Here is a 22,895-nt window from a genome sequence, read left to right on the forward strand (position 1 = left end):
AAGGCTGCTGAAAATGGGGTTCACCTCCTTAGGAGTGCTACATGTTTCCCATGAACAGTCAGGTGGTTGCAGGTGCTAATTGTAGCTATATATCTTAGAACCAAAATTAAGCTTTTTCTCATATTTATTTCAAACAGCAGTTGGTCTCCACAGAGCAACTCCGTGTTGAGATTCACTGCTGGCTTTACACTGCAGCTGCAATCCTGCAGCATGTTTTATCAAGAAGCAGTTTGGCACGCAAATGTGCAAGTGAAAACATAATGGGAACCTGGAATGCATCTCATTACAGTTATTCTATTCCTTAAGCATTTTTCTTCTAAGTTAGCATGATTCTCTATTGAGCTTCAAATTCTAACGTTTTAGATCTCGGAATAATCCAATATTCTCTAATCTGATTAAACTTTCATTCCTTTGACCCACACTTCTCCAAACCATCTCTGCATTTCACAGTGCAGACTTCTACCAAAACTTGCAGCCCACGCTGCAGCTGCACCACGACTGTGCTGTAACTCTGAGCAGGGTGACAGCCACAGCTGGGACTCAGACCTCAAACAGCTATTGCAGCCCGACAGCAGGCAGCAGCACAGCCTCTGTCATAAAACTTAGACTCACAGAAAAAGAAACTGCCCCCAGAGAGTTACATACCCATCACTGAATATGAGATATTTGGTCTGGTTGTTTCCTATGAAATTATACTTACTGGGAACAGTTTATAATGTATTTTGTATCTAAAATATTTTAAACTATGTTAGTGTTCAATTGGTCAATTTGGCACATTTAAAATACAACAAACACTTCAGGAAATCATAATAAAATCAGAAATTAAGATTTGGGATTGTCTCATAAAATGCATCTTTCACTGCTAACAACTCCCTGTTGATGGATGTAGCTTACACCATAAATGTTATGGTTTTCATCGTATAAGGATCTCTTAAACCCACAAGTGCTTCTTTTTATGGTAGTTGAAAACAAACAACATCTACAAATCAGATGTTAACATAGCTAAGCAAATTGCAAACCTGGTGAGTGCATGTGCTTACAGGGCATCAGTTCTCAAGAAAACTACTTTCTACATTCCTGTACAAAGTCTACAAATCCAAGTTTCTCTCTTGTCAAAACAAAACTAAACCAAACAAACAGGAAAAGTTTGAAATCGCTTACCTTGAAGAAGCTCCGAAGAAAATACATTATGCTTAGCATTTTGGAAGGTTTAAAATGAAGAATTATTCAATCTTTAGGACATCCAAGGCCTGGGTGAATTCCTACACTCCTGCTGTGTCTTTAGTTACATGCTTTCTTGTTGCTATTTTGGACAGTCTTAGTACAAGGGAAGCATATGAGCCATGCCAGGAGCTTATGCTAAGGAGTTGCATAACAATTAGGGCTTATCTGTGCTGCGCTGTACAGTGCAGCAATGCAAACAGGTTTGTTCACAGTTTACTAGTCCCAGAACACTTCCACTAGGCATGCCCAGAATGATGCCATTGTATTTGCTAAAGAAACTAAAGCTATTTGTGAGCGCTTCTAAAAGAACTGGAACTACAAAGGACAGCACATGTTCCCGTACATCCCCCCCAGCTTTTGCTGTTGCCAACTCCAAGTTCACCCAGTGAGTATTACGCTTGCTGCAGCACTTAAAAGCAAAGGCTCCCACACTGGGAGCTTTCTAGTTGCTATCTTTAAAGAAGGAAAAATTGCAGAACAAGTCTTTTGAAGTGCAGAAAAGTAAATGTAATTTCACATTCGTCTTTTCTCTCACTTAACATTAAAGTCCCTTAAAATTTACTTGTACTTCAGTAACATTCAGCAACACAGAGATGCAACTTACGTCACGTAGCAAAGAATCTATCAACATTTAGTGGCCAGGACTGAGAGTTATGCATAGTCTTCTCTCACAGTGCACTTAGAATTAAAGACAACTACAGAGTGCAAGCAAGTTCTCAGAGGGGGATCATTCTGCAGTACAGCAACTGTCAGGCACAGCCTGATACTGCAAGCTCTCACTTATTTTTTAATCTAGCTATGGCTTATACCAAAATCCTTCCACCAGGAAGAGGTGTTTTAAGGAGTTGTTCTAGAGTAGTTTACGATGCTCCACACTGCCAGCACAGGGAAGAGAAACAGAGATGTGCAGTGACCCCAACACAGCAAGGAGGGAGGAGGGCACCGTAGCTGATGCCCCAGCACTCACCCACTACTAACACCAGCTCTGACATTGAATTTGCTCTTTGACTTGCCCTGTGCAATACAGGATCTCTGGGCCATCACCCTCGGTGAGCACAGCCCCACTTGCTTTGGGTTTGCTGGGCTGCAAACCCCTCTGTAGCTCCCAGCAGCCATTCTTGTGGTCAGTCCATTGCACACAGGAATACTGATGTTTGGGTACTACAGGGAAATCAGACGTTCATGCAAAAATCAAATCCCTTATAGCAGGAAGCCAGAATTGACCACGTACACAATTTTTCTGCCCTTGTGGGAACTGCATGAGTTAAGCATACACAGTCACACAGAAGGGCACACCTAACTAGTTAGAAACCAGGCTAATAATTTCTAAATTGCAACACAAGGCACAAGTGCAATATCATCTGTGGTTTGATCTGCCAAATGACAATACTGCTTCAGTGAAATTTGGTCCTGTCAACTCTTATGCTTTCATGGAAAAAAGAGTGTTTTACCCTAAACCTTAGCTCTAAAATATAAGCATATGTCAATATTATAGACATACAGGAATCTTTTTAAGTAAACTTTTGGCCCAAATTATGGAAGAAAAGCTCCAGATAAAAATTCTAAAAAGTCTCAAAACAACTAAAAACCCAATGTTAGTTTCCAAAAATTCTCTTTGGAGGAAAATGGGCCTGGCTCATGATTTTTTAGTGCTTTGATTTGTTAATATTTAAGTTTAAATTATTTTGAAAGGCTACTTTTTATGATTTATTCTGAAATTACTGTCACTCTTTTAAAACCTGCTCATTCAAGAAATGGCAGGCACACTTTTATTTCCTGCATGCCTCTCCTGGTATTGACTCAACAGGTTGTGCTCACAAGGTTCAGGTGAAACATTCTTTGCCCAAGCCCTGACATCCGACTCTGAGCAGAAGGAAATGCCCAGTGAGAAAAGTCCAGCTGTGCAGTGCCTTGGCATTTATTTTTCAAAAATGAAAAGGAAAATAAAACTTTATTCACATATGAATTAAGGGCTTTTTAATAAGAATCTATGTAGATTGAAAGGCAGGTTTTGGCTGCCTCATTTTTATCTACAAGTATTTCTAATTTCCACAGAAATCTTTCTTACAAACAACATGCCAAAGCAAGCCATTGCCCAAAGGACTTGACTCCCCTTTCCATTGCTTATCATTTCTGAAATTAAGGTTAAAGCTCAACTGCCCATCTTCACCCTATTCTTTCATGCTTTACTTGTTCATGGGCTGGAAATAAGGATGTTCCTTCTGTAAATCAGGTGGGACCTTTCCCTCAGACTGGTACATTTCTTGGGCTGGTTCAATTCACCACACTGTACGTGCAAATTACACAGTATTCCCTTAATCTGCAATTGCTTGAAGACAATTGGAACTCTGCTGGTCAAAACTCCAGAAAAATTGCAATAAGCTTTCTAGCAATCAGGCCTATGTGATTCTGCATCTTAGCAAATCCTTCTGGAGCTCCCTAAGTCCTTTCACAGCCCTGAAAAATACTGGTCAGATGAGGTGCTCTGGTATCAGGTGGTGGTGGGGTCTCTGCGAGGGGAAGGGGCTGCCCTGTGTTGGACTCAAACCCTGGTCCCAATTCCCTTACACCAGTCAGGGGAGAGGTGGAGAAGCCAGGAGTGAAGGAGTGAACATCAACCTTGGAGGGAACAAGGGAGAGGTGAGGGGAAGGAGCTTCCACTTTTTCTTTGTTTCTTACCATACCTCACCATTTTTCCCAAAGTTGAGTCTGTTTTGCTCATAATGGTAATTGTTAAGTGTCTTTATCTCAACCCACGAGCTTTCCCATCTTATTTTCTCCCCTGCCCTGTTGAGGAGGGGGAGAGAGAGGGTGGCTGGGTGGGCGGCTGGCAGCTGGCCCATGACAAACCCACCATACACTATGACTACACCCAAACCTTGAAGCATTGGAGAGAACCTGCAACCTCATTTAATCTGGGTTCCAATATGTGCAAACACCTAAAAGATCTTCTTTCCCCCTTAATCCTACAACCCACCTAATGAAGTCCTTGACAGTAATGGTAAATCTATAAAAAGCTTTCTGAGGCCCAACACTTTACATTTTCCAGAATGTCAGCCTACTGCTGATAGACTGGCTTTTTCCATAGCTAACCTCTCACAGTTTTATCCCCTCCTTTTAAAAGCAAACAATCTGGAGTTCACTACTATCAAGTCCATTTTCAGAGTGCAGAATTTATCACTCACCATGAACTTCACTTACAAAACAGCAGTAATCATTTTTTCAGTGTATGATTCTGAGGTTTTATTTGGTCAATGAGGATTTATTCTCCTTTGGACAGACCCAGATCTGTTAATCCTCAAGTGCCCAAGGCCAGCTACTGTTGACGTTTTCTTTACTGATACGCTATCTAAATCCACATGCCTTTTCTGCTTTATAAAGAACAGCTGCTGAAAACTATCACTGACTCAGAACAAAATATCCTTTTTGCTTTTTGCCTTTTGCCACCACAGCCAAAACTTACTATTTAAAGTCACACTGCCTTCAGCAGAGCAGCACCATGGAGTGCCTGAACCAAAAATACCTGTCTAAACCTTGCAGAACACTGAGACTAGGATTCTCTGAAGGCAGCCCAGTGACACTGGAACTCCACTACTGCACCAGTGGAAGGCTTTTCTTCCCCTGATTTCAGCTATGTGATTGCTTCATGTACCATTCACTTAGTTTGACGTAGCTGGGTATTGTGTAGATTGTGTCAGGCTGGCTTCCAAACCAACTAAATGTTGGAAAATACGTTGAAGTCATTCCAGCTTTATGGTTGCAAAGGTCAAATGTGACAAGTCTTGTGCGCACAGTGCAGAGCCTAAAGTGAGAACAGAGACTGGGCCGGCCTTCTTGCTTCTTCTCAGAGCACCATATCCCCTGTAAGATTCCTTCAAGGAACAACAATTTTGCTCTATGTTGCCCTTCCCTTGGAAGACAAAGCCTAGAGATTTCATTGTTTTCATGTCAGTAAAGACATAACCATACTCTACTAAATAAGGCATTGTATGGCTCAGTGGAACGTTAGTTTATATCCACGGACTCTCAGGTTTTGAAATACTGAAATTTGAAATCAAAAGCTCCAAGAGTGAAAACTTAAGGCTGTCACCCTGACCTGGCCACGAGGGACATGCTGCAGGCAGCCATCACTAAACGTCTTCACATGATGATTTAAGTCACCAAACAGGTATTCTGATTTCTAAAGGATCACGGCAGACACTTTCATCTCCACTGTAATTTCTAATTTGCCCTCAGGCAGTTCATTTGACTACCATTATCATAAAAATATACCTCTTGATGCAGCCTAACATGTTGATTCAAGAACTCTTCAAATCCTTCTGAATTTCCCTCCTGTGATCCAAGCATTTAAGTTTTCTGTCTTGATAGAAAGTAAGAGATTCTGGGCTTATAATGGCGAACTGAGCTTTTGGGAGCTGAGACAGCTATTTCTGTGTTTTACCACAGCCTCAGCTCTCAGCTGGATGAACATTTGTGCTGCTAAACCAGAAATCCCTGGACAGCAACACTGGCCACCATTGCCCAACAAAACCCCATTTCTTATAGACATCAGCCACTAACTTAGAACTTCTTGGCAATGCTCTACATGATAGGACAGTTTAAGAGTTGTTTGAATGACAAGCTTCTGAAGAAAAACAATAAAGAAAATCTTAGCAGCAAAACTCATGGATCAAACCCTGATCAGAATTTGTTCAGTAATGGCACCAGCATTCATTTCTGTCAAAGCACGTATGTGGAGTTGCTGGTCCTGACACAAGGAGGACTTTCACTGCTGTCTCTGCATCCTCAGGCCCCTACCCATAGGCAGATGGAGATATTTTTACTCCAGTTTGATAGTGTCACTCAAGACTGAGCCCAGGCTGTGAGACCCAGAAGCGTTGCTGTGAATCTTGCAAGGTTAATTCAGAGCTGGTTAGATCTCTGAAGTTCTTTTCTGAACTAGAGGCATAGGTAACACAGAGTTAGATGCCTCTTAGTCTACTCCAATGGGCAGCTCTTGCTATGGGTTTAGAAAATATCTTATTCATGTCCATTTAAAAATCCCTTGCAGAAAAGAAGTAAAAAGAGCCACTGGTCAAGAGTTGCCTTTTACCCTAATAAAGCCAGTGAAATGAATTCCAAACAGATTTTCTGGAAGAATTGACTGAGTTCAGAGGAAGTCCAGAGTAGAATTACTGAGGTCCCAAACTGTAATTCTGCCCTAAATACACTCTGAACAAGTCAAGCAAATAGAGACCTAAATGCAGGGTAGAAGTAGGCTTCTGTGATTTTTTCCTATGCCTGGAGAGAAGTCCTGCTAGTAGTCAGCTAGTAAGAAGCAGCATGACTGGCTTCTCCATCTACTATTCTCCAGAATCTCCTGTCCAGGTGAATGGCAGAGAGGTGTTTATCACATGAAGGTGATGAAAATGACAGGGCATAATGAAGCAGAGTTCCAGTATTTTTATCCTCAGAGTTATTCAGGAATTCATTACAACTCTCTCAGAGTTATAACTCTTATATCAGATTCAAGGGTGCCATTAAAACCTTCTCTGCCTGGATGGAAGTATTAGTGTCATACAAATGAGAATCCCAGCCATTACTCCAAATCTGCCCTACACTGGATATAAAATCCATTTTGGTGTCTTTGCATCCCCCCAGGTACAGAGGAAGTGCTGGCACCTGCGGGAAGGTGAGATGCAGTGACACGGCAGAAGTGCTAGCGCTACAATGTCAAGCCCTTAGGAACATGGACACAAAGAGACATAAACCAGCAGTAGGTATTATCCGCCTGATGGGAGACTGAAAATCAAGACAGTCAGTATCAAGGCTACTAAAAGATTGCTTTCAGATCAGAGTCCTTGTCCTGTTTTGAAGGCCAGACCATTCTGAAACTGATCAAAGAAAGCCTTTAGGGAGAATCAATAAGACAGGGAATAAGACAATATTCTTTTATTAGGCAATATATTCTGGTTAGGACAGTATTACTCTTTCAAAGGCTCATAACATTTAGATTTCTAATCCAGAAAGTTTAACAGGTGAGGCACAGGCAGAATACTTATAAAGAGGTTTGTCTGTAGGAAAAGAACTTTGGCAACCATTCCAGGAATAGACAGTGCACATGCAACAGAGAAATACCCACAAACTGCTGTCTCTCTGATGAGATCCCGCAGCTGATCAGCATGGGGTGAGAAAGCCTAGAGTTTCTTCCTGATGGAGTGACATCACAAGGTTAGTTATTCAAGATGGGGCCAGTTCTTCAGGCAAGAAATACTTCTAAACTGAGGAAAAAACTGAAGTACTTCTGGTACAATTATTCCTTTGATTAACACATAAATGCTGTTCTTGTTAACCAGCATATTTTCAACCAGGGTGTTAACACTTACATACATTAGTATGCTTTCACTTCTAGCACAAGTAATTAGATCGTGTATACATAGATGATAGCCACACAACACACAATAGATTGTATAGCCAGAGACAAATGTGACATTATTGTCATATATTGCTACACTTTACAGTGAAAATATAAATGCAGATCAAGGCTTTGCGCCTGTAAGCACCAAGTGTTGTAAATACAGGCATAAGAAATAATAGTCCTCTGTATTCCTTTAATAGAGGTTTATGACCAGCTTGCTTTCCTGCTTCCTGCTTTGTCGATATGGCACCAATCCTTCTTCAAGTAAAGCACAGTTTACGTTTCCTAGATTAACTTCAATATTCATTCACTGTGTCTGTCCTTTTGGATATGTTCTTCCTGCAGTATTATATCATCCAGATAATTTCCTGGCTTTTCTGATTTTTACTTCTTCATGATATATTTAGCTCTTTTGAGTAGGTAGGTTTTTCACAAATATCTTTAAAACTCTGCCTTGCAATCAGTTGGTTTTATAAAGAGAACTCAGCAGTTTGTTCGATTGACAGAGAAACCAAGCAATACATGTTTCCACCCTTCTACAGAACTAGCTGGATATCTGAGAACTGGGCACACCCCACCTCTTGGCTGCATATTCCATGGCTGGCATTGGCATTTACCCACCACTGCCAAACCCAGCTATTGCTCAGCCTCTACCAAGAGCTCTTTTCCTGTAAATTCCCCAGACACAAACAGTCCAATATAAGCGAGAAAGTGTCAGATGAAAACAAGAACTATGCATCTCTTTACTGGCATGGCATGGCATTTGGCAAGAATTAAAGACAAACAGTTCTAGTATTAATTCCTTCCAGCAACTTACTCCCAGTTGTTATGCAAGCCATGACCTGGTATTTGAGTCATACTATAAATGGCAAATTGCAACACCCCCATTGGGAGCTGTCAAAAGCTCCCAAAACCACACTAACTTGAGCATCTTAGAATTCTGAACTGGTCTGGCATCCGAACAGTCCCAAGCAACCCTCACTAGGTCGTGCCACAGAACTGTAATGCACCCCATTCAGTGCAAATGTCGGAGGCAGCAGGCAGGAAGGTTACAGCTGGAACAACAGGGGCTGCGGCAGGTGGGATCTGCAGAGTGCGGCGAGAAGGAAGGGGGAAGCTCACAGACTGCCAGCCTCGCTTCCTCCTGTAGCCACCAGTTCCTCAGTTCTGCGCTCACAATCAAGTTAATGAATTTGTGAAACAAAAATAAAGCTTTGTGAATGGATTACACTGACCAGTTGCAGTTACAGCTGCAGAACCGATACTGCACCACACCATGTGTTGGGATCTCTGACTCAGGCTCCAAAATCTCATGCTTTTTATTTTTGAGCTGTTCCAAGTCACCATCAAATATTTGTATTCCAAAGATTAACCACGTGCGTATTGATGCTGCAGCTGACATCTATTACATTAATACCCAAGAATTCACCCTTAGCCACTGATCAGTACCACACACTTGCAATTAGTGGGAAAAATAACTGCTATTGGAGGTGCATCTCTGCTGCTGATTTTCTGCCTGCTGTGCCCTAAAGTATTTGTGCATCCACTGGAGTGATATGGTTGGAGATTACAAAAGTCCATGTGCACTTGGAGTATTAACAAGCCACACGCGTGTAGAATGGAAAGAGATTAATCGTAACCATGTAATGCTGCTAATCTTCAATCCCACCAGGAATTTCACTTGCCTCCGTTTCCTCTCTGGGACATATTCATGTTAGATGAATGCTAGAAAACTGGGAAGATCTGTTAAAAAGATACTTTAGGCCTCTCCTCAGTCTTTATAATCCTGGCCTGCTCTACAAGCCAGGAGAGCTGCACTATTTCCAAGGCTATACTGATGCTGCAATAAGAGCAAATATGCGACCACATGCACTTCAGCTCAACCTGTACCGGTCCACTTTGAAAATCAAGATGATGTCAGGCAGTTGCACTTTCATGGCTGTGATTTATTCCAGGTGGGATAAAGCTACCATATGTAGCCAATCTCTATGCAGCCTTCTCATTGCAGTGATGTTGGAGTGATGTTGGAGCAATGTTGTCACTTCCATTTTACTTGGATCATAAGGCCTCATCATTGTATTCTCAATTCTGCCTGCTGAAGCCCAATGGGTATTTGCTCTTGTTGAATGCTAAGCACAAAGCACCAGACAAAATGACCCTTCTGACTTGCAGCCTGCATTCACTGCCTTTGCAGTTGTTTGCATTGAGGAGTTTCATTATTTTCAGTTCAGTAAAGTATTGTCAAGCTTGGGTGAAGAGAAACAGTTTGGGTGATCATAGGAGCTCACAACCTATGTCAATTGACACTAATATCTTTTCAGACTCATGCACCTGAGGTAGTTTGGATAGTAATTTTTTACATATGCCGTGGGCCAAGTGACATACCAAGTGGCCAAATACCCAGGCTTGTTACACTGACTTTAAGAGCAGGATAAAATCTCTCCCAAGGCATCTGCAGTTGCCAGAGATCCATGTTCACTAACGGATATATACAGCTTCAAACCTGGCTATTAAAATTTTAACCTCTCCCCCAACTCCTGAAAGCTTCTAAAGCTCTCCTCACCACCTTGAATGGAGACAATTGCTACACCCAGAGGGCCAGAAACATTCATTATTTCTTCCAGGTGCTATGGACCTCCAAGTATTTGCTCACTCTTTAATGGCAAGACCGAGTAAGGTAAAATTTATGTCAACAGCTATATCGTGCTCTCAACACCCTGAACAACCTGTCCAGAAGAGTCCAAATGACAGGATATCCCAACAAACAGTGAGGAAGAATTGAGAAGGGATGTCATAACCATTTCCGTTCTTTGAGAGATGCAGTCCTACAGTAATGGTGGATTTCAGCAGAGCAGAGGAGAAAAAACAGCCCAGTAACTTGCTACGTTTACCAACTGATTGTTCTCACTGAGACTCATGCACTGCAGAATTTCATTTACAGTGTCTTAACCTTTCCAAGGGCAGAGTCCTTGCACTTGAAGAGCTCAGGAGCAACCCAGGGAAAGGTTTTAAACAATAAAAACTAAAAAACTAATTTCATTTTTCAGCCTACAAAATCCTTCATTTTTTGGTTTCCCAAAGCAGCTACAGTAAATGCATTGTCATTCTGAAACCTTTTCATAGCAACCTTCCATAACAAGAAATGGAAAATCTGTGAGAAGTTGACAGTGAGTTAAAAGTAAAATAATTACCACACCTCCAGAGAGGAAAACTGGATCTGGATGATCTCAGCAATTGAGAAAGTCAGAGATGCAGAGCATTATACACTTGAATGAACTCATGTTTGCCAGGCTTTTTTGTCTTCACAGCCCAAAGAACCCAGACACCAATGCCAGTAAAAAGAATGGAGGATGAGGCTCTTTGGCTAAAAACCCTTTATTTTTCTTACAAAAAAAGCTGGAAATCTGGAAAAATCTATGTCCTAAAATGAGCCATGTGTAGAGGATTCATCAGGTTTTACTTTTGGAAACACTGCTATTGAGTATTTTACATCCCTTTGACAGTTCAAGGCATAAGTAAAAAAAAAAATCAGTCATGTTATCCCATGAAGAATAGTTTAAAGTATTTTTACAGTATAGGCCAAATTTTTCCCAGTGTGTGTATCAGACAATGAGAATACTTTGGCTTGCCTTTGCCTATGCACCAAGGCAGTTCTAAGTACTTGCAAGCTCAAGCTTGTACACACCCATCTGTCAGCACTAAGCCTGCTTTGATCATTACTTCTCCTGTCCACTGCACCAGGTCTGTCTTGCAGAAGTAACCTGCAAAAATCTCTTTCCAATCAGCAGTAAAAGCATGACAGATGAAGATAAGGGAGAATGCTGTCAGTTCAGGCAAGAAATGTAAATGTGTTGAACTGGGAAGATGTCACTGCATCCCAAGCTGTATGTTGTTTGTGTGTGCCTGGCATTAATAGTGGGACTGAGAGCCAGCTTGATTGTCTATGATTTAGCTGTAAGTCAAGGCAGGACACAAAGCTTTCTTCTGAGTCATTAAGGGTTAGCTACCAGTTTCATAGCCTGCCAGATACTCCCTTTGGCTCGCCACAAAACCAGTTCTTTCCTACAAAGTATAATACAGACTGAAAATGGTTCCAAGGAAATAGCCATGTGCTTGTGGAATATATCAAATTAGAAAAGCTGTGTTTCTAAGGTTCTCAGCGATGGACCAGACCAGGCTGGACTGTCCACTGACTTACAGAGTGTCTAATTCCTTATGTCCTCTCAGTCCTTGCTGTTTAACCATGGTCTCCAAATCACACATACTAAAGCTCAGATGAGTCACAACATCAAGAAAAACAAGATTAAGCTTGTTGTATCCCATCTGCTTCATGCACAGAAAACCAGTTGCACAGCCCCAGGACAGTGAAAGCTGTAGAATGTCATGGAAAGCAGCCAACTTCCTTTTTGCTGTGTTCTCCATCTGCCATCTTGCCTTCACTGCAAATTGATGTTAACAGTATTTTATTACTTTTTTTTTCATCTGTGCTGTGCGCTGGTTTTTAGGAAAATGTCACCCCAACAATCTTTCCTACAAATAGAAGTTCACTTTAGTTCACACTTCCTAGGACAGTGTTGACAGATCAGGAAAGTAGTATGTTGCTTCATGTCTTGACAACACTATTATAATAATAATACTTAATACTCTTCTCCCAGCTATTGTCCAGAACCACTGTGTACTAGAAGAAAAAGGCTTTAATGTATTTGATCATTCAGGATTAAACAAATTCTAGATACTTCCAGTTCAAGCTGGGAAAAGTTCATTTCTGATTTGCTAATTGACTAAGGTCATACATCCACATAGAAAAACATCTGTGCCTTCTGTTTCTTTAAATTAAATAGCTTCCAATTACGTAATGCTACGACCTCTTCCTCGGGTAAATCATTTTAGCTTTGGACAACTCTTTCCTTGCATAAATCTGCTCTTTTTTTTGAAATCTTCAAGAAACTGTATCTCCATTTAGATGCTATCACCAAGTAAGCAACTTCTAATTAAGGCAACATTAATGCTGTCTGTATTACACATTTTTATACCCTGATCATTTTCATGCCAGCAGCTGCAGCACAGCTCTTTATATGGATTATTATTCTACCAGTAGTTCAAATCACACACAAGACTGGTTTGGTTCCATTCTAACTCCATGCAATCCTTATTTTAAATAATAGCATTTGTGCTTCTGCTTCCAAGGATCCCAGGTTTTGTAGGTAACATCCACTTGAACAACAACTAGGAAAAGGAGGATTGAAAAACAATCTGAATTTCTCCATGACCTTTTCTATATCACATAAGCCTATGTGGCTCATCTCATCTTTGATTTATTGCTGAAACACTTTCCTTCCATTTCCTGCAAATCAGTGAAAGGGATAGGAGGATATGAGATATGATTTCAGGAGACATGAATTTTCCTATAAGTTCCACTGATAATCTGCATTACTCCAGGAAAATTTGCTTGCTTAGGGAGACCTAAACGTAAGTGAAAGCAATGTTTCCAATGAGTCCTAACTTTGGTAAACTATAAATGTCCATAGTGGGTTTGAAACAATAACCAGTTTCATTAGTGAAGAGAGGATCTGTAGAGACTGTAAGCCTAATCCAAAATTTTGAAACAGGACCACTAAAGACAGGCTCTTAAATCTCTACAAAGTGGCTGGTGATCTCAAATAGCGTTTCACAGTTTGCTTTTTAGGACCCTTATTTTCAAACTGGGGTCAGGACTCATAAAATGTTTAGGTTTTAAATATGATGTGCAGCATTCACCAGAAACAGTGTTCTTCTCCACTCTTGAGATGTCAGAAATTTAAATATTCCTTTTGAGCTCAAGGGATTCTCAATGCTGTTTGCCTTGCTCTGAACTTGCTTGTAAGTCAGCACCTTCTGGATCAGATAAAGGAAGCGAGCTGAAGCTGTTCAGTTACTGAAACACTGACACCCTCACCTTTCCAAACACTTGCTGCACCTTTCCAACAGGAAAGGATCATCAGCTCTCATGTTAAAAGCAAACAGAAATTACTTCATGATGCGAAAAAGCTCCACACTTTTAAGACTGTTTATGTGTATGCAACTCACTTTTGTAACTGGTTTCACATACGCACTAGCTTGTTTTACTACTTATTTTCCCAGGGAGCAGCAGAAACATTTAAAATCCAGGATGTTTGAAGAATGATATTCTTTCAGACAGGAACTCTATGAAACCAGTTTTACCATTCTGCCTTTTCAAAGGTAAGTAAGTATGTACTGGGTGCTGTCTGATGTTCTGGTTCTTGTGAGGAGAGCACAGGAAAGGGGACATATTTATGTATCTGCACCACAAAATTCCAGACTTCAGGAGAATAGTTCACATGTGTTAAACTGACAGAGAAAATTGCTGTTTAAATTTCACTCAAATGAAGAGGCTGCGTATTAATAACTTCGAATTGGTGCTTGCTAGGAAAGGCCATAAGCAGGCCAACAGACCACTGACAGCACTGGCTGGCAAGCTTTCCTCTTAATCTTACCCAGAATTCAGCGAATAGGTTAATTTTTTCATTTTTAGTTGTGTTCTAAATTGGACTTCTTAAGTCTCCCCGCAAGACTCCCCAACAGAACCACACAAAAGTGCAGATAGCGTCCTTCGACCTCCTCCTCCCTAGACAGAGCAATTTGCCTTTTAAATGAGTCAGTTTTAGCTACAGACAGTGTGAACTCTTCCATGGGCAGGCTTGGGAAGGAAGGGAACATGGCAGAAAGGAACTTTCCTGACCAGATGTCTTTATGGTCCCACTTGCATCACCACACTCATTTTGTGCGCTGTAAAGTTCATTTATTTCAAATTAGAAGAACAATACATAAGATGTTCTTGTAAGTATCCTTTATACCTTGGAAACTTTGCTCCAGTTTATACACCACACTTTTGGCAGCAGAGACAAAAGCCAAATTAGAGAAAGCAGGAAAGATACACATATGGAAACCGAGGTACTTTATGGCTTTGGGAAGAACAGAGATGTAGTAAATAAGAAACAGAGAAGAAAAAAATGGGCGAACTGGACCAAGATTTTAAGTGAACAATTATGTGAAAAGACAGAGCAGAGACAAACTGTATCATAGCTGTTGCACCTCCAACTTTTCCCCAAGAATAATTGTGCCTCCCTGTATTGCTATAATGGAACAGCAAACACAAAGAATGGAAGGCACTTACATCCTGTGACAGTTCAAGCACACAAATTACACAGAAAGGTGTGAGTGCTCTGGGAGCATTATGAACCTTCATAAAACAGGTCTACATAGTGCCACAAAAATTAATGAAATGAACTAGTAAAACTAGCATCAAACAGGGCTCCAGGTACAAGGTTTCAGACACTGACTTATCCAATTCAATTTAATATGAAAAAAAGAATTCAGTTCTGGAGTCTCATAGTTTGACAAATGCAAACAACAGCTAATTCCCCATAGCTCATAATCATGCAAAAAAAATTCCACTGCTGCTTTGAGCTTTTGAGCTGTAGCTTTTGTTCCTATGTGGGAGACAATCCTAGGAAGGGCTGAACACCCTTAGGTTGCATTGTCTTCAGAAGAATCAATAAATTACCTTTTGTTACACTGTATATAATATTTCTTGTAGTGTCATAACAAAAAACCTATCATAATTCAATATCATAATACATAAGAGGAGTGAGTGAACTTACATTTGTGTATTTGGTATTGTCAGAGCTTGACAGAAAAATTATGCTAAAAAATTAGCTTTCCACTGAAGGATGTTCTAAAATTTCTTTAAAGACAGCTGGCAGTTTTTAAAGCTGGTATAGATCATAATGAAATAGATTTTTTTCTGAACATTTTCTTGTGATGCTCCAATATTTCCATGTAAAGAAGCCAGAATTTGCTTTAAACTGTTAGAGCACAGATGATTACAGTCCCTACAAAGAGCTCTTCTGACTATACCATGAACGAAAGCACAATCCCAACTCAAACAGAAGTGACTCTCACCTCAGTGTGGCACTGTGTGTTCTCAGAAGTACTCTCTTCTGTTTCTCCAGCAGTCCTTCTTACAGCACTTCCTTGGCACTCCTGTGCAGAGATACAGGAAGAAATTTAAAAAGTCAATTTGACCTTTAGAAAACAAGGAGTCATCAATACAGTTGCTTTCAGTCCACCTGCCCTTGGGGAAAAAAAGCTTTCTTGATTTAACTGAAAACGCTTCACAAAGAATAGGGTTAAAGGAACATCACTCTGGTTGCAAAATGAGGCTCTCAAACGTTAAGAATCACCAGAATTAAGGTGACTTGTGTGACACTGTGTATTCAAGTATTCAAGTACAGTCTTTAACTACATAATAGTTTTTGCAAGTTCCATGCTTCACTCAACACAGGAATGGACAAAACTCGCTTAAGACTTGCGTTTATTATCGTCTTTGTTTGGGTTACAGAGAAGAGGGAACAGGCAACTGTGTTAGGCACCAAAAGAGCCCTGTGTCCATGGAGAACCGAGGGCATGCTGGTGAGGAATTGCACAGCCCGTGCTCCCTTGCCAGCAGCCAAACATTGCATAACCTATGGCTTCATTTGGGTACCACTATGGGCTTCTAGGAGGAAAGATATTTCTGCTGTTTCTCAGTCTGGCAAACTGACAGGAACTCAGTTCCTCACTTCTTCTACATGCCTTTGAGGTTAACTGGTCTTTCTTTAAGGTTCCTATCCCCCCACTCTTTCCATATCCATCTGACTCCAACCTATTGTCATCTGGAGATAATGTTTCTGCCAGCTATCTCCCATGTTTGTCCCAATCATCAGACAACAGTCACATAAACTAAGAGGCATCAGGGGTATGTAAATGTCAAGCTCCCAGTCAAAAACTGCAAAGAAGGCAACAACTGGCAGAATGCCTACATCTCTGGGAGGACATACCCCCTCTCAGTTCAATGAAAGGTCTTTATCAAAACTTGGGAAGTAACAAACATTCAGGTTTAACATGAGTGGTATCTCTGGAGGGAGAGGAATTTGTCATAACTAAGAGGATTCTGCTACCTTTGTGACAGATGAATACAGTGGTGTAGCTTCTCCTTTACAACATGAGACATGAAAACCTTGAAATAATATTTCAATTGCAACCATCATCAAGCTCCAGCTTCTCTGAATTCCGATTCACTTCCACAGTAAGAACTGCTGTTAGTGCAGTAGAGACCTCATTGACTTTAGCTGAATTCGGCCTCAACATGAGATGGAAGAGCAAATCTCTCTCCCCAGAGAAAGTAACAGTATAAATAAAAGGGAAACCGAATGAGAGAAACTGCAAAAGGGAAAGTATGAAAAGAAAAAACACAATTAGACTGAGCTTAGTCATTAGGGGGTGCTCAGAACTGCTACTTGTCTCAGTTTGAAAAACACTGAATCTTTTGTTTCAGTCTTCAGTGATTATCTGTAATATGTAACAGCAAAAGCACATATCATGGCCACAGGGAGTGTGGGATATGGTAGTGCAGATGGATACCAAGTCTTGTAACTGAGTAGCTCCTTCTTTCATCACAAGGAAAGGCAAAGTAAGTACTTATCACAAGTAGTTTTGCTCCATTCCCTATACTCTTCATGTATGACTACACCAGGAAGCAGCTGTTACTTGTTTTCACTTGTGATCCCACAATAGTTTTTCACCATAGGCTTTTTATATCTAGAAGTGGCTCCAAAGTGGGTCCATACAATTCATAAAGAGAGGAGATGCAGTGCTAAGTAAAAAGCTGCTGACTCCTCTGCTCTTCCCACCTTAGACTGCACAAAGCATACCAGATCTGCAACTAATGGAGCTCAGGGATAAACTGATTGCAAACACATCATTCGGAGGCATTACTGGATTTTTAAAGCTTAGTCTTTTGCTAATTCAGGAACACAAATAACTAATTGTACTGTGTCTAGCTCAGATTACATCTGAGAATGGATCTTGGGGCAATTGGGAAAGAACGCTGCCTTTGCTTTTATTGTGGGAAGCATTCCCTAGGCATAATGCCATTGGAAATGGCTGAAGGGGATTGCATCTGGTTAGGGAGGAAGTTACAAGCATAATAATTAGCATCGAATTAGCTGCTGTCTCATCCTGAGCCAGGCAAGTCCATCACATTCCTTTTCCCAGCTGCCCTCTGGTGGAAGGTTCTGCAGAACAGCCCCGAGCAGGAAAATCTTGTTGCTCTTTGTGTATGGTCAGCTTGGGACTTAGGCCAGAAAGAATCAAATTAGGATCAACAATCCCTGAGCAGACACCCTTTGCCCAGAGGCAGGAGAGCTTTGTGAGGCTGAGCTAGAGTGGTTGACACCCCTCTAGCACAGCAGCTCTCTTTATGTGAGCTGACAAGGGGGTTTCAGCACTTGCTGTATTTATGTCCAGTACTTCTAAAACTTACCAGGATCATATTTGCAGTGCCCTAAAGTAAGGTCTCAGTGTTACTCAGAAAGGGGCTCTCTAGCTGTAATTTCTATAATAATTAAACAGAATTTTTCTTACTGCCTTCTCTCTGAGTTTGGCTACATGCTGGTACGATTTCATCTTCAGAGAGACCAATGAAATCTTTAATTGGGCGGCTCCATGCTTGTGCCTACACTCGAGTCACTTGCCAGTCCATCCCCAGCTTCTGCACACAGGTGATGGTTGTGGGGCCATGTCTAAGGAAGACCACAAAAGCTCAATCCACAACAGAGGAAATGACAAAAACCAGGATAGAAACACTGTCCAGGGGCATGCCAGGTCTGCAGGCAAAAGTCATGGCCACGCAAAGTGAAGGGATGAGTGTTCAGGACAGCAAGGACAGGTAAGCAAGCAATAGGCTCAAACTTGGCACACAAATGTTTGAGGGGCTGGGCTGTGTGGGGCAGTAAGCCATTTTCTGTCTCCTCATTTTATGATTCTACACATTTTCACTCCTCTAGAAACATGAGAGAAAAACACCAACAGCACCTCCCTGCCCCTTCTTCCACCCCTCACCTAAGAAAAAAGAGCCGAGACCAAGCAAGACAGAGGAAAAGACCCAGAAGTGAGGGGACAGCTCAAATGGCACTCAGCATGGCAGGAGGAATCACAGACTCACTGTGAGAAGGGGTCCTTCAGTGGGATCTCCCTGCTCCAAGTCCCCTGCCCATCACCACATTGCGCTGGAACCAGGATGAACCCTGGTGCATCCTCCCAGGGTGGACCCAGCCAGAGCAGCCCTTTGGCAGGGTCTGCCCTGCCCCTCTACCTCCCTGGAGAAACACCCAAGAGATTGGTGGGAACTAAGTGCCTTGTTTTTGCTGTGCAAAGCAAAAGGAAAAAAATGTGACACTTTGTTGGCCTGTCTCAGGATGTGGCTCCAGTCTTGGTTCTTTAAGTGCTGTAGATGGGAGAGGATTGTAAGCCCCTGGGTGTGGGAATAGTCTTGGGGTGCTCAGTGAGGAGCTGTCACTGTAGCGTGCTACCATGGTGCTGCCAGAGGTGCTGTGCTCCTGGAGAAATTACTGGGGCCAAGACCTGGACCAGGTTTTAGAGCTTGTGGCTTTGCAGTAGCAGGGATAGAAGCTTGGGCCAGAGTTTTACCCAGGGAATGAGATTTGCGTCTGTCAAAATGATCTCGTATCCTCCTGCTTAGCCAAGGGACAGGTGGTTGGAGGACTCTAGTATATCTTTTATCATAGGTGCATCTTAGAAATGGGGCATTATGCTGTATGTGTCTATTGGGGGACAGAAGGACTGCCAGAATAAAGAGGCAGGTCAGTGTTTAGTTTTGAAGATGGAGAGCCTGGTTCGCACTTCTGTCATCCATCACCAGCAGCACCACAGCTCCTGTCCTGTGTCCTGGTCTGAACTGTGCTGGGAACTGGGGTACTAAAACTCGCTTACATACCTACACAAAAATGTATAGAAGTAGCGCCACATCTCCTCCCTTTACGAATGGTATGGAGACACTTTGGCATCGAGACATAAAATGCTTACAGTGAAAAACTATTGAGGATCACCAGCAAAAAGTAACACAGTCCTTATGTATGTGTTCACACAGTCCCATACAACTGGACAGGTGGAGCCATGTGAAGCTGAGAGGTCAGGCACGGCTTGGGAAGTGGGAGAGTGAGATGTGGGCTGCAGCACCCTCTGTACTGTTGGCCACTCTCCAGCCACTTCCCACCACACAGGTTTATGTGCATGATTAGTGTTCTTGCAGCCTTTGAACAGAGGAGAGATAATGAGTTCAAAACTCTGCATTAGATCACAATCTCTTCCATGAATCCCCCAACCACACACACAACATCCCTGGGTCACCTGACTGCCCTTCCTGCATAGACAGAGCGGATAACACACAGAGCCACTTTCCTTGCAGGAACCACTTGTGTCACCTGCATTCTGGATCAGTAGGGACACTCTCTGCACTTGGCCTGACTCGCTTTAACAGAGGGAGAGAGCAAATTCCAAGCCGTATTCTTGGGGCCTTCTCTCAACTGAACATGAGCAGCTCCACACTGACCTGGCCCCACCATCCAATAGCACTGGTGCTTAACTGTCTCTGGACCTTTAACCATTCCCTGGGTGCTTCCACACTCATCTCCCCAAACACATGGAGCCTAGCTGGGGCTGTGGGTAGGGCTTTGTTTTCTTGCCCATGTGGTTTACAGAGCTGCCTTTCTTTGCTCCTTTGCATTTGCAAGCACTGGGCATCCTTGGGGTTATGAGTGGTGTGGGAGTTTCAATGAGAAAGATTTATATTAGAGATAAAAGAATCCTGTTTGACATCACAGACTCTGATGATGATTTTCAGCAGTATTTCTTCATGATTTAAGTTGTACTTGGACACTTTTCATACAGAATGGATTTCTCATCCATTACTTTCATAAAGGATTTCAATAAACATCTCTTGAGATTTAAAACACATATGCAAGTTTATCAGTGAAGATGTAAATCCTGTATTTGTCTGCCATGCCTTCTACCTGACTAGAGGTGGGGTGAGGATGTCAGATTTGGTTCTTTAAAAAGCTTTACTATGAGGTGATAAAGGCACTTAGTGGTTTGTATTATTTCAGTTTTTCATATCGGTATGATGTGGAAAGGTTTCAGGTAAGCTGTACCTAGACATTGACACAAGCCTTTTTAAATCTACACACATATTCTGTAACATATCAACAAAATTCCCAGATACATAAAGACTTTAGACCACAAGCAAGGCAAGAGCACCAAGAATGGAAAGCATATTTTTCGCCACATGTTTTCAGCAGAATCAAAGGGCATGACTCAGTTTCCCTTCAGTCCTTGGGAGCACAAAGGACCCTGCTTTGCAAGTTGAGCAATAAAACAGCCTCCAGTCCCACACTCACAGCACCACCACAATGAGCCCTTCATTAGTCGCCACTTCCCGTCAAACTGTTAAAGGGGACACAGGTTTACCAAACAGCTAATCCTTGATAATGAAAGGTTTCCAACAAAGCTGCCTTTCCAGGGAGTCTGGGCACTTTCACATTAGCAAGAAGTGAATAGACAAAGTGGTTCAGGAAACATGCCAAACAGTAGCTCATGCATTGAAACACAAAGACCTGCAGTCTTCAGGGAGCTAAAGAAAAATTACAGTAGTGTTTTGAGTTGTTTCTTGTCATCATAATTACTTTCTTCTTCACTTTCTTTCATATTATTTAATGAATAGTCTTCCAACTACAGAATACATGCACACTTTTCTCTTAAATTTCATTTGCAAATACAAATCAGTTTCTGCAGTACTTTATCCCACTCTCCATATGAGCCAGATTCCCTCTTTTTGCTGTGGGCCTCTTCTGGACATATGCCACTTTTCTTACTATCAGTCCCTATGCAACTGTAACACCATTGACTGCCACCCCTTCATTTCTTCAGGGTTTTGTTTAAATTTGGTATTTAACAAGCTAACAATTGGATCTTTTCCTTCTGGGGTCTATTTTAAGGTGGTCTTGTTTAGTCAGATGCAATTAGGCATTTAAGATCCAAGATAAGTATTTTCCCTTTAGAATTGTAAGAGCAATGCATATTTGGATTTAGGTAAAGAATGTCAGGATTAACATCAAAGCATGAAATATAAGGGTTATGGAAACAGTTTTTCTTTTTGACAGAAGGTCATGACAAAACAAATTCAGGGCGGCTGAAGAACCAGTTCACAAGGACAGAGGAGCTGTAGGGCAGACAAGTTTGAGTATGGAAGTACAAGCTGTGTATAATCCTGAGTGCACAGTGGAGCCCTGGGACGGACTGTGCCACTCTTGGTCACCTTTTCTGCAACTGGTCAAGGGAGCAGGAGGAGAGCACAGCTTGTGTGTGTTGTACGGTGTCGTAAAAGACAGCAACATGCAGGAAGCAGTACTAGCCATTCCTGACTTACCCAAATATCCCTTCATTTTTTCTCTCCAAGGGCATATGAAGGTGCTGTTGGCTTCACTGGGAGCACCTGTCCCTCATTTTTGTGTGCATGGTGGGACAGAGAAGGGGAGCTTGTTGGAAAGAAAATAACTGATATAACTCAGCACTGAAAACCCTTGAGACAGAACTAGGCTGACACCTGATGGTTCAAGTTCAAGTCAGAGGATGATTACGCTACTGCTCATGCTGGTTGCTGACAGACAATTACACTTCCCATGGCAGTCACTTTAAAGAAGGGGCTTTTATGTCGACACCCATCTGGGTCTAACCAGTTTATATTCCAGCAGAATTAGGCAGATCACGAGCTGACCTCCCAGAGTCCCTGGCTGTGCTGCCAGAGGAGTTCCCTCCAATGTCTGGGTGCCAGCAGCCAGCAGAGGGCAAGCTGCCCCCACTCCATTTCCTTCAAAAATATCTGAGTAAATACATTTTTGGACTGAGCTAGGTCTGGGGGATGACACTAACCCACCAGTGCTGGGAAAGAAAGATGAACCACACGTCAAGTGCCTCTCCAAATCGGGCTTCTGGAGTAACTATTTCAACCAAAATAGTCCGTTATCTTTCAAAAAAACATTCTTGTGAGACAAAGATAACAAACCTCATTTCTTATTTTCTAAACTAAGTTCCTAGGTCTTGCAGTGAAAAGGTACTGATGAAACCTGCTTGAAGCTACAGGTGCTGGAGGTCTGTGATCTCTGTATGATGGACAAGAGGTTTTTGTGCTGAGTGAGCAGCTGTAACATGGTGCTAGTGAGGACATGAGGCTTTGCCAGAAGCGCAGCTACTTTTCCAAGAAAGCTCCAGCTTGTGGGGCAGGTGACGCAGGTGAAAGCCTGCTTTTATAGCAGTTTCTTGACCTCTGGGCAGAATTGGACCCACTGCCTTGCTGAGTATTTCCCAGACATGCAGAGAA

At 41.9% G+C, this 22,895-nt stretch overlaps 1 protein-coding gene across 1 annotated transcript in view; it reads right to left on the reverse strand.

The window, feature by feature from the left end:
- ARHGEF4 (Rho guanine nucleotide exchange factor 4) overlaps positions 1-22,895 on the reverse strand; it is a 215,512-nt gene that overhangs the window by 169,804 nt on the left and 22,813 nt on the right. Inside the window, exon 3 of the mRNA XM_048313875.1 lies at positions 15,584-15,664. Within this exon, the coding sequence (XP_048169832.1) occupies positions 15,584-15,664 (81 nt within the window). The remainder of the gene's footprint in view (positions 1-15,583; positions 15,665-22,895) is intronic.

Source organism: Corvus hawaiiensis, chromosome 10 (assembly GCF_020740725.1).
Source record: "Corvus hawaiiensis isolate bCorHaw1 chromosome 10, bCorHaw1.pri.cur, whole genome shotgun sequence".
Lineage (NCBI taxonomy): Eukaryota > Metazoa > Chordata > Aves > Passeriformes > Corvidae > Corvus > Corvus hawaiiensis.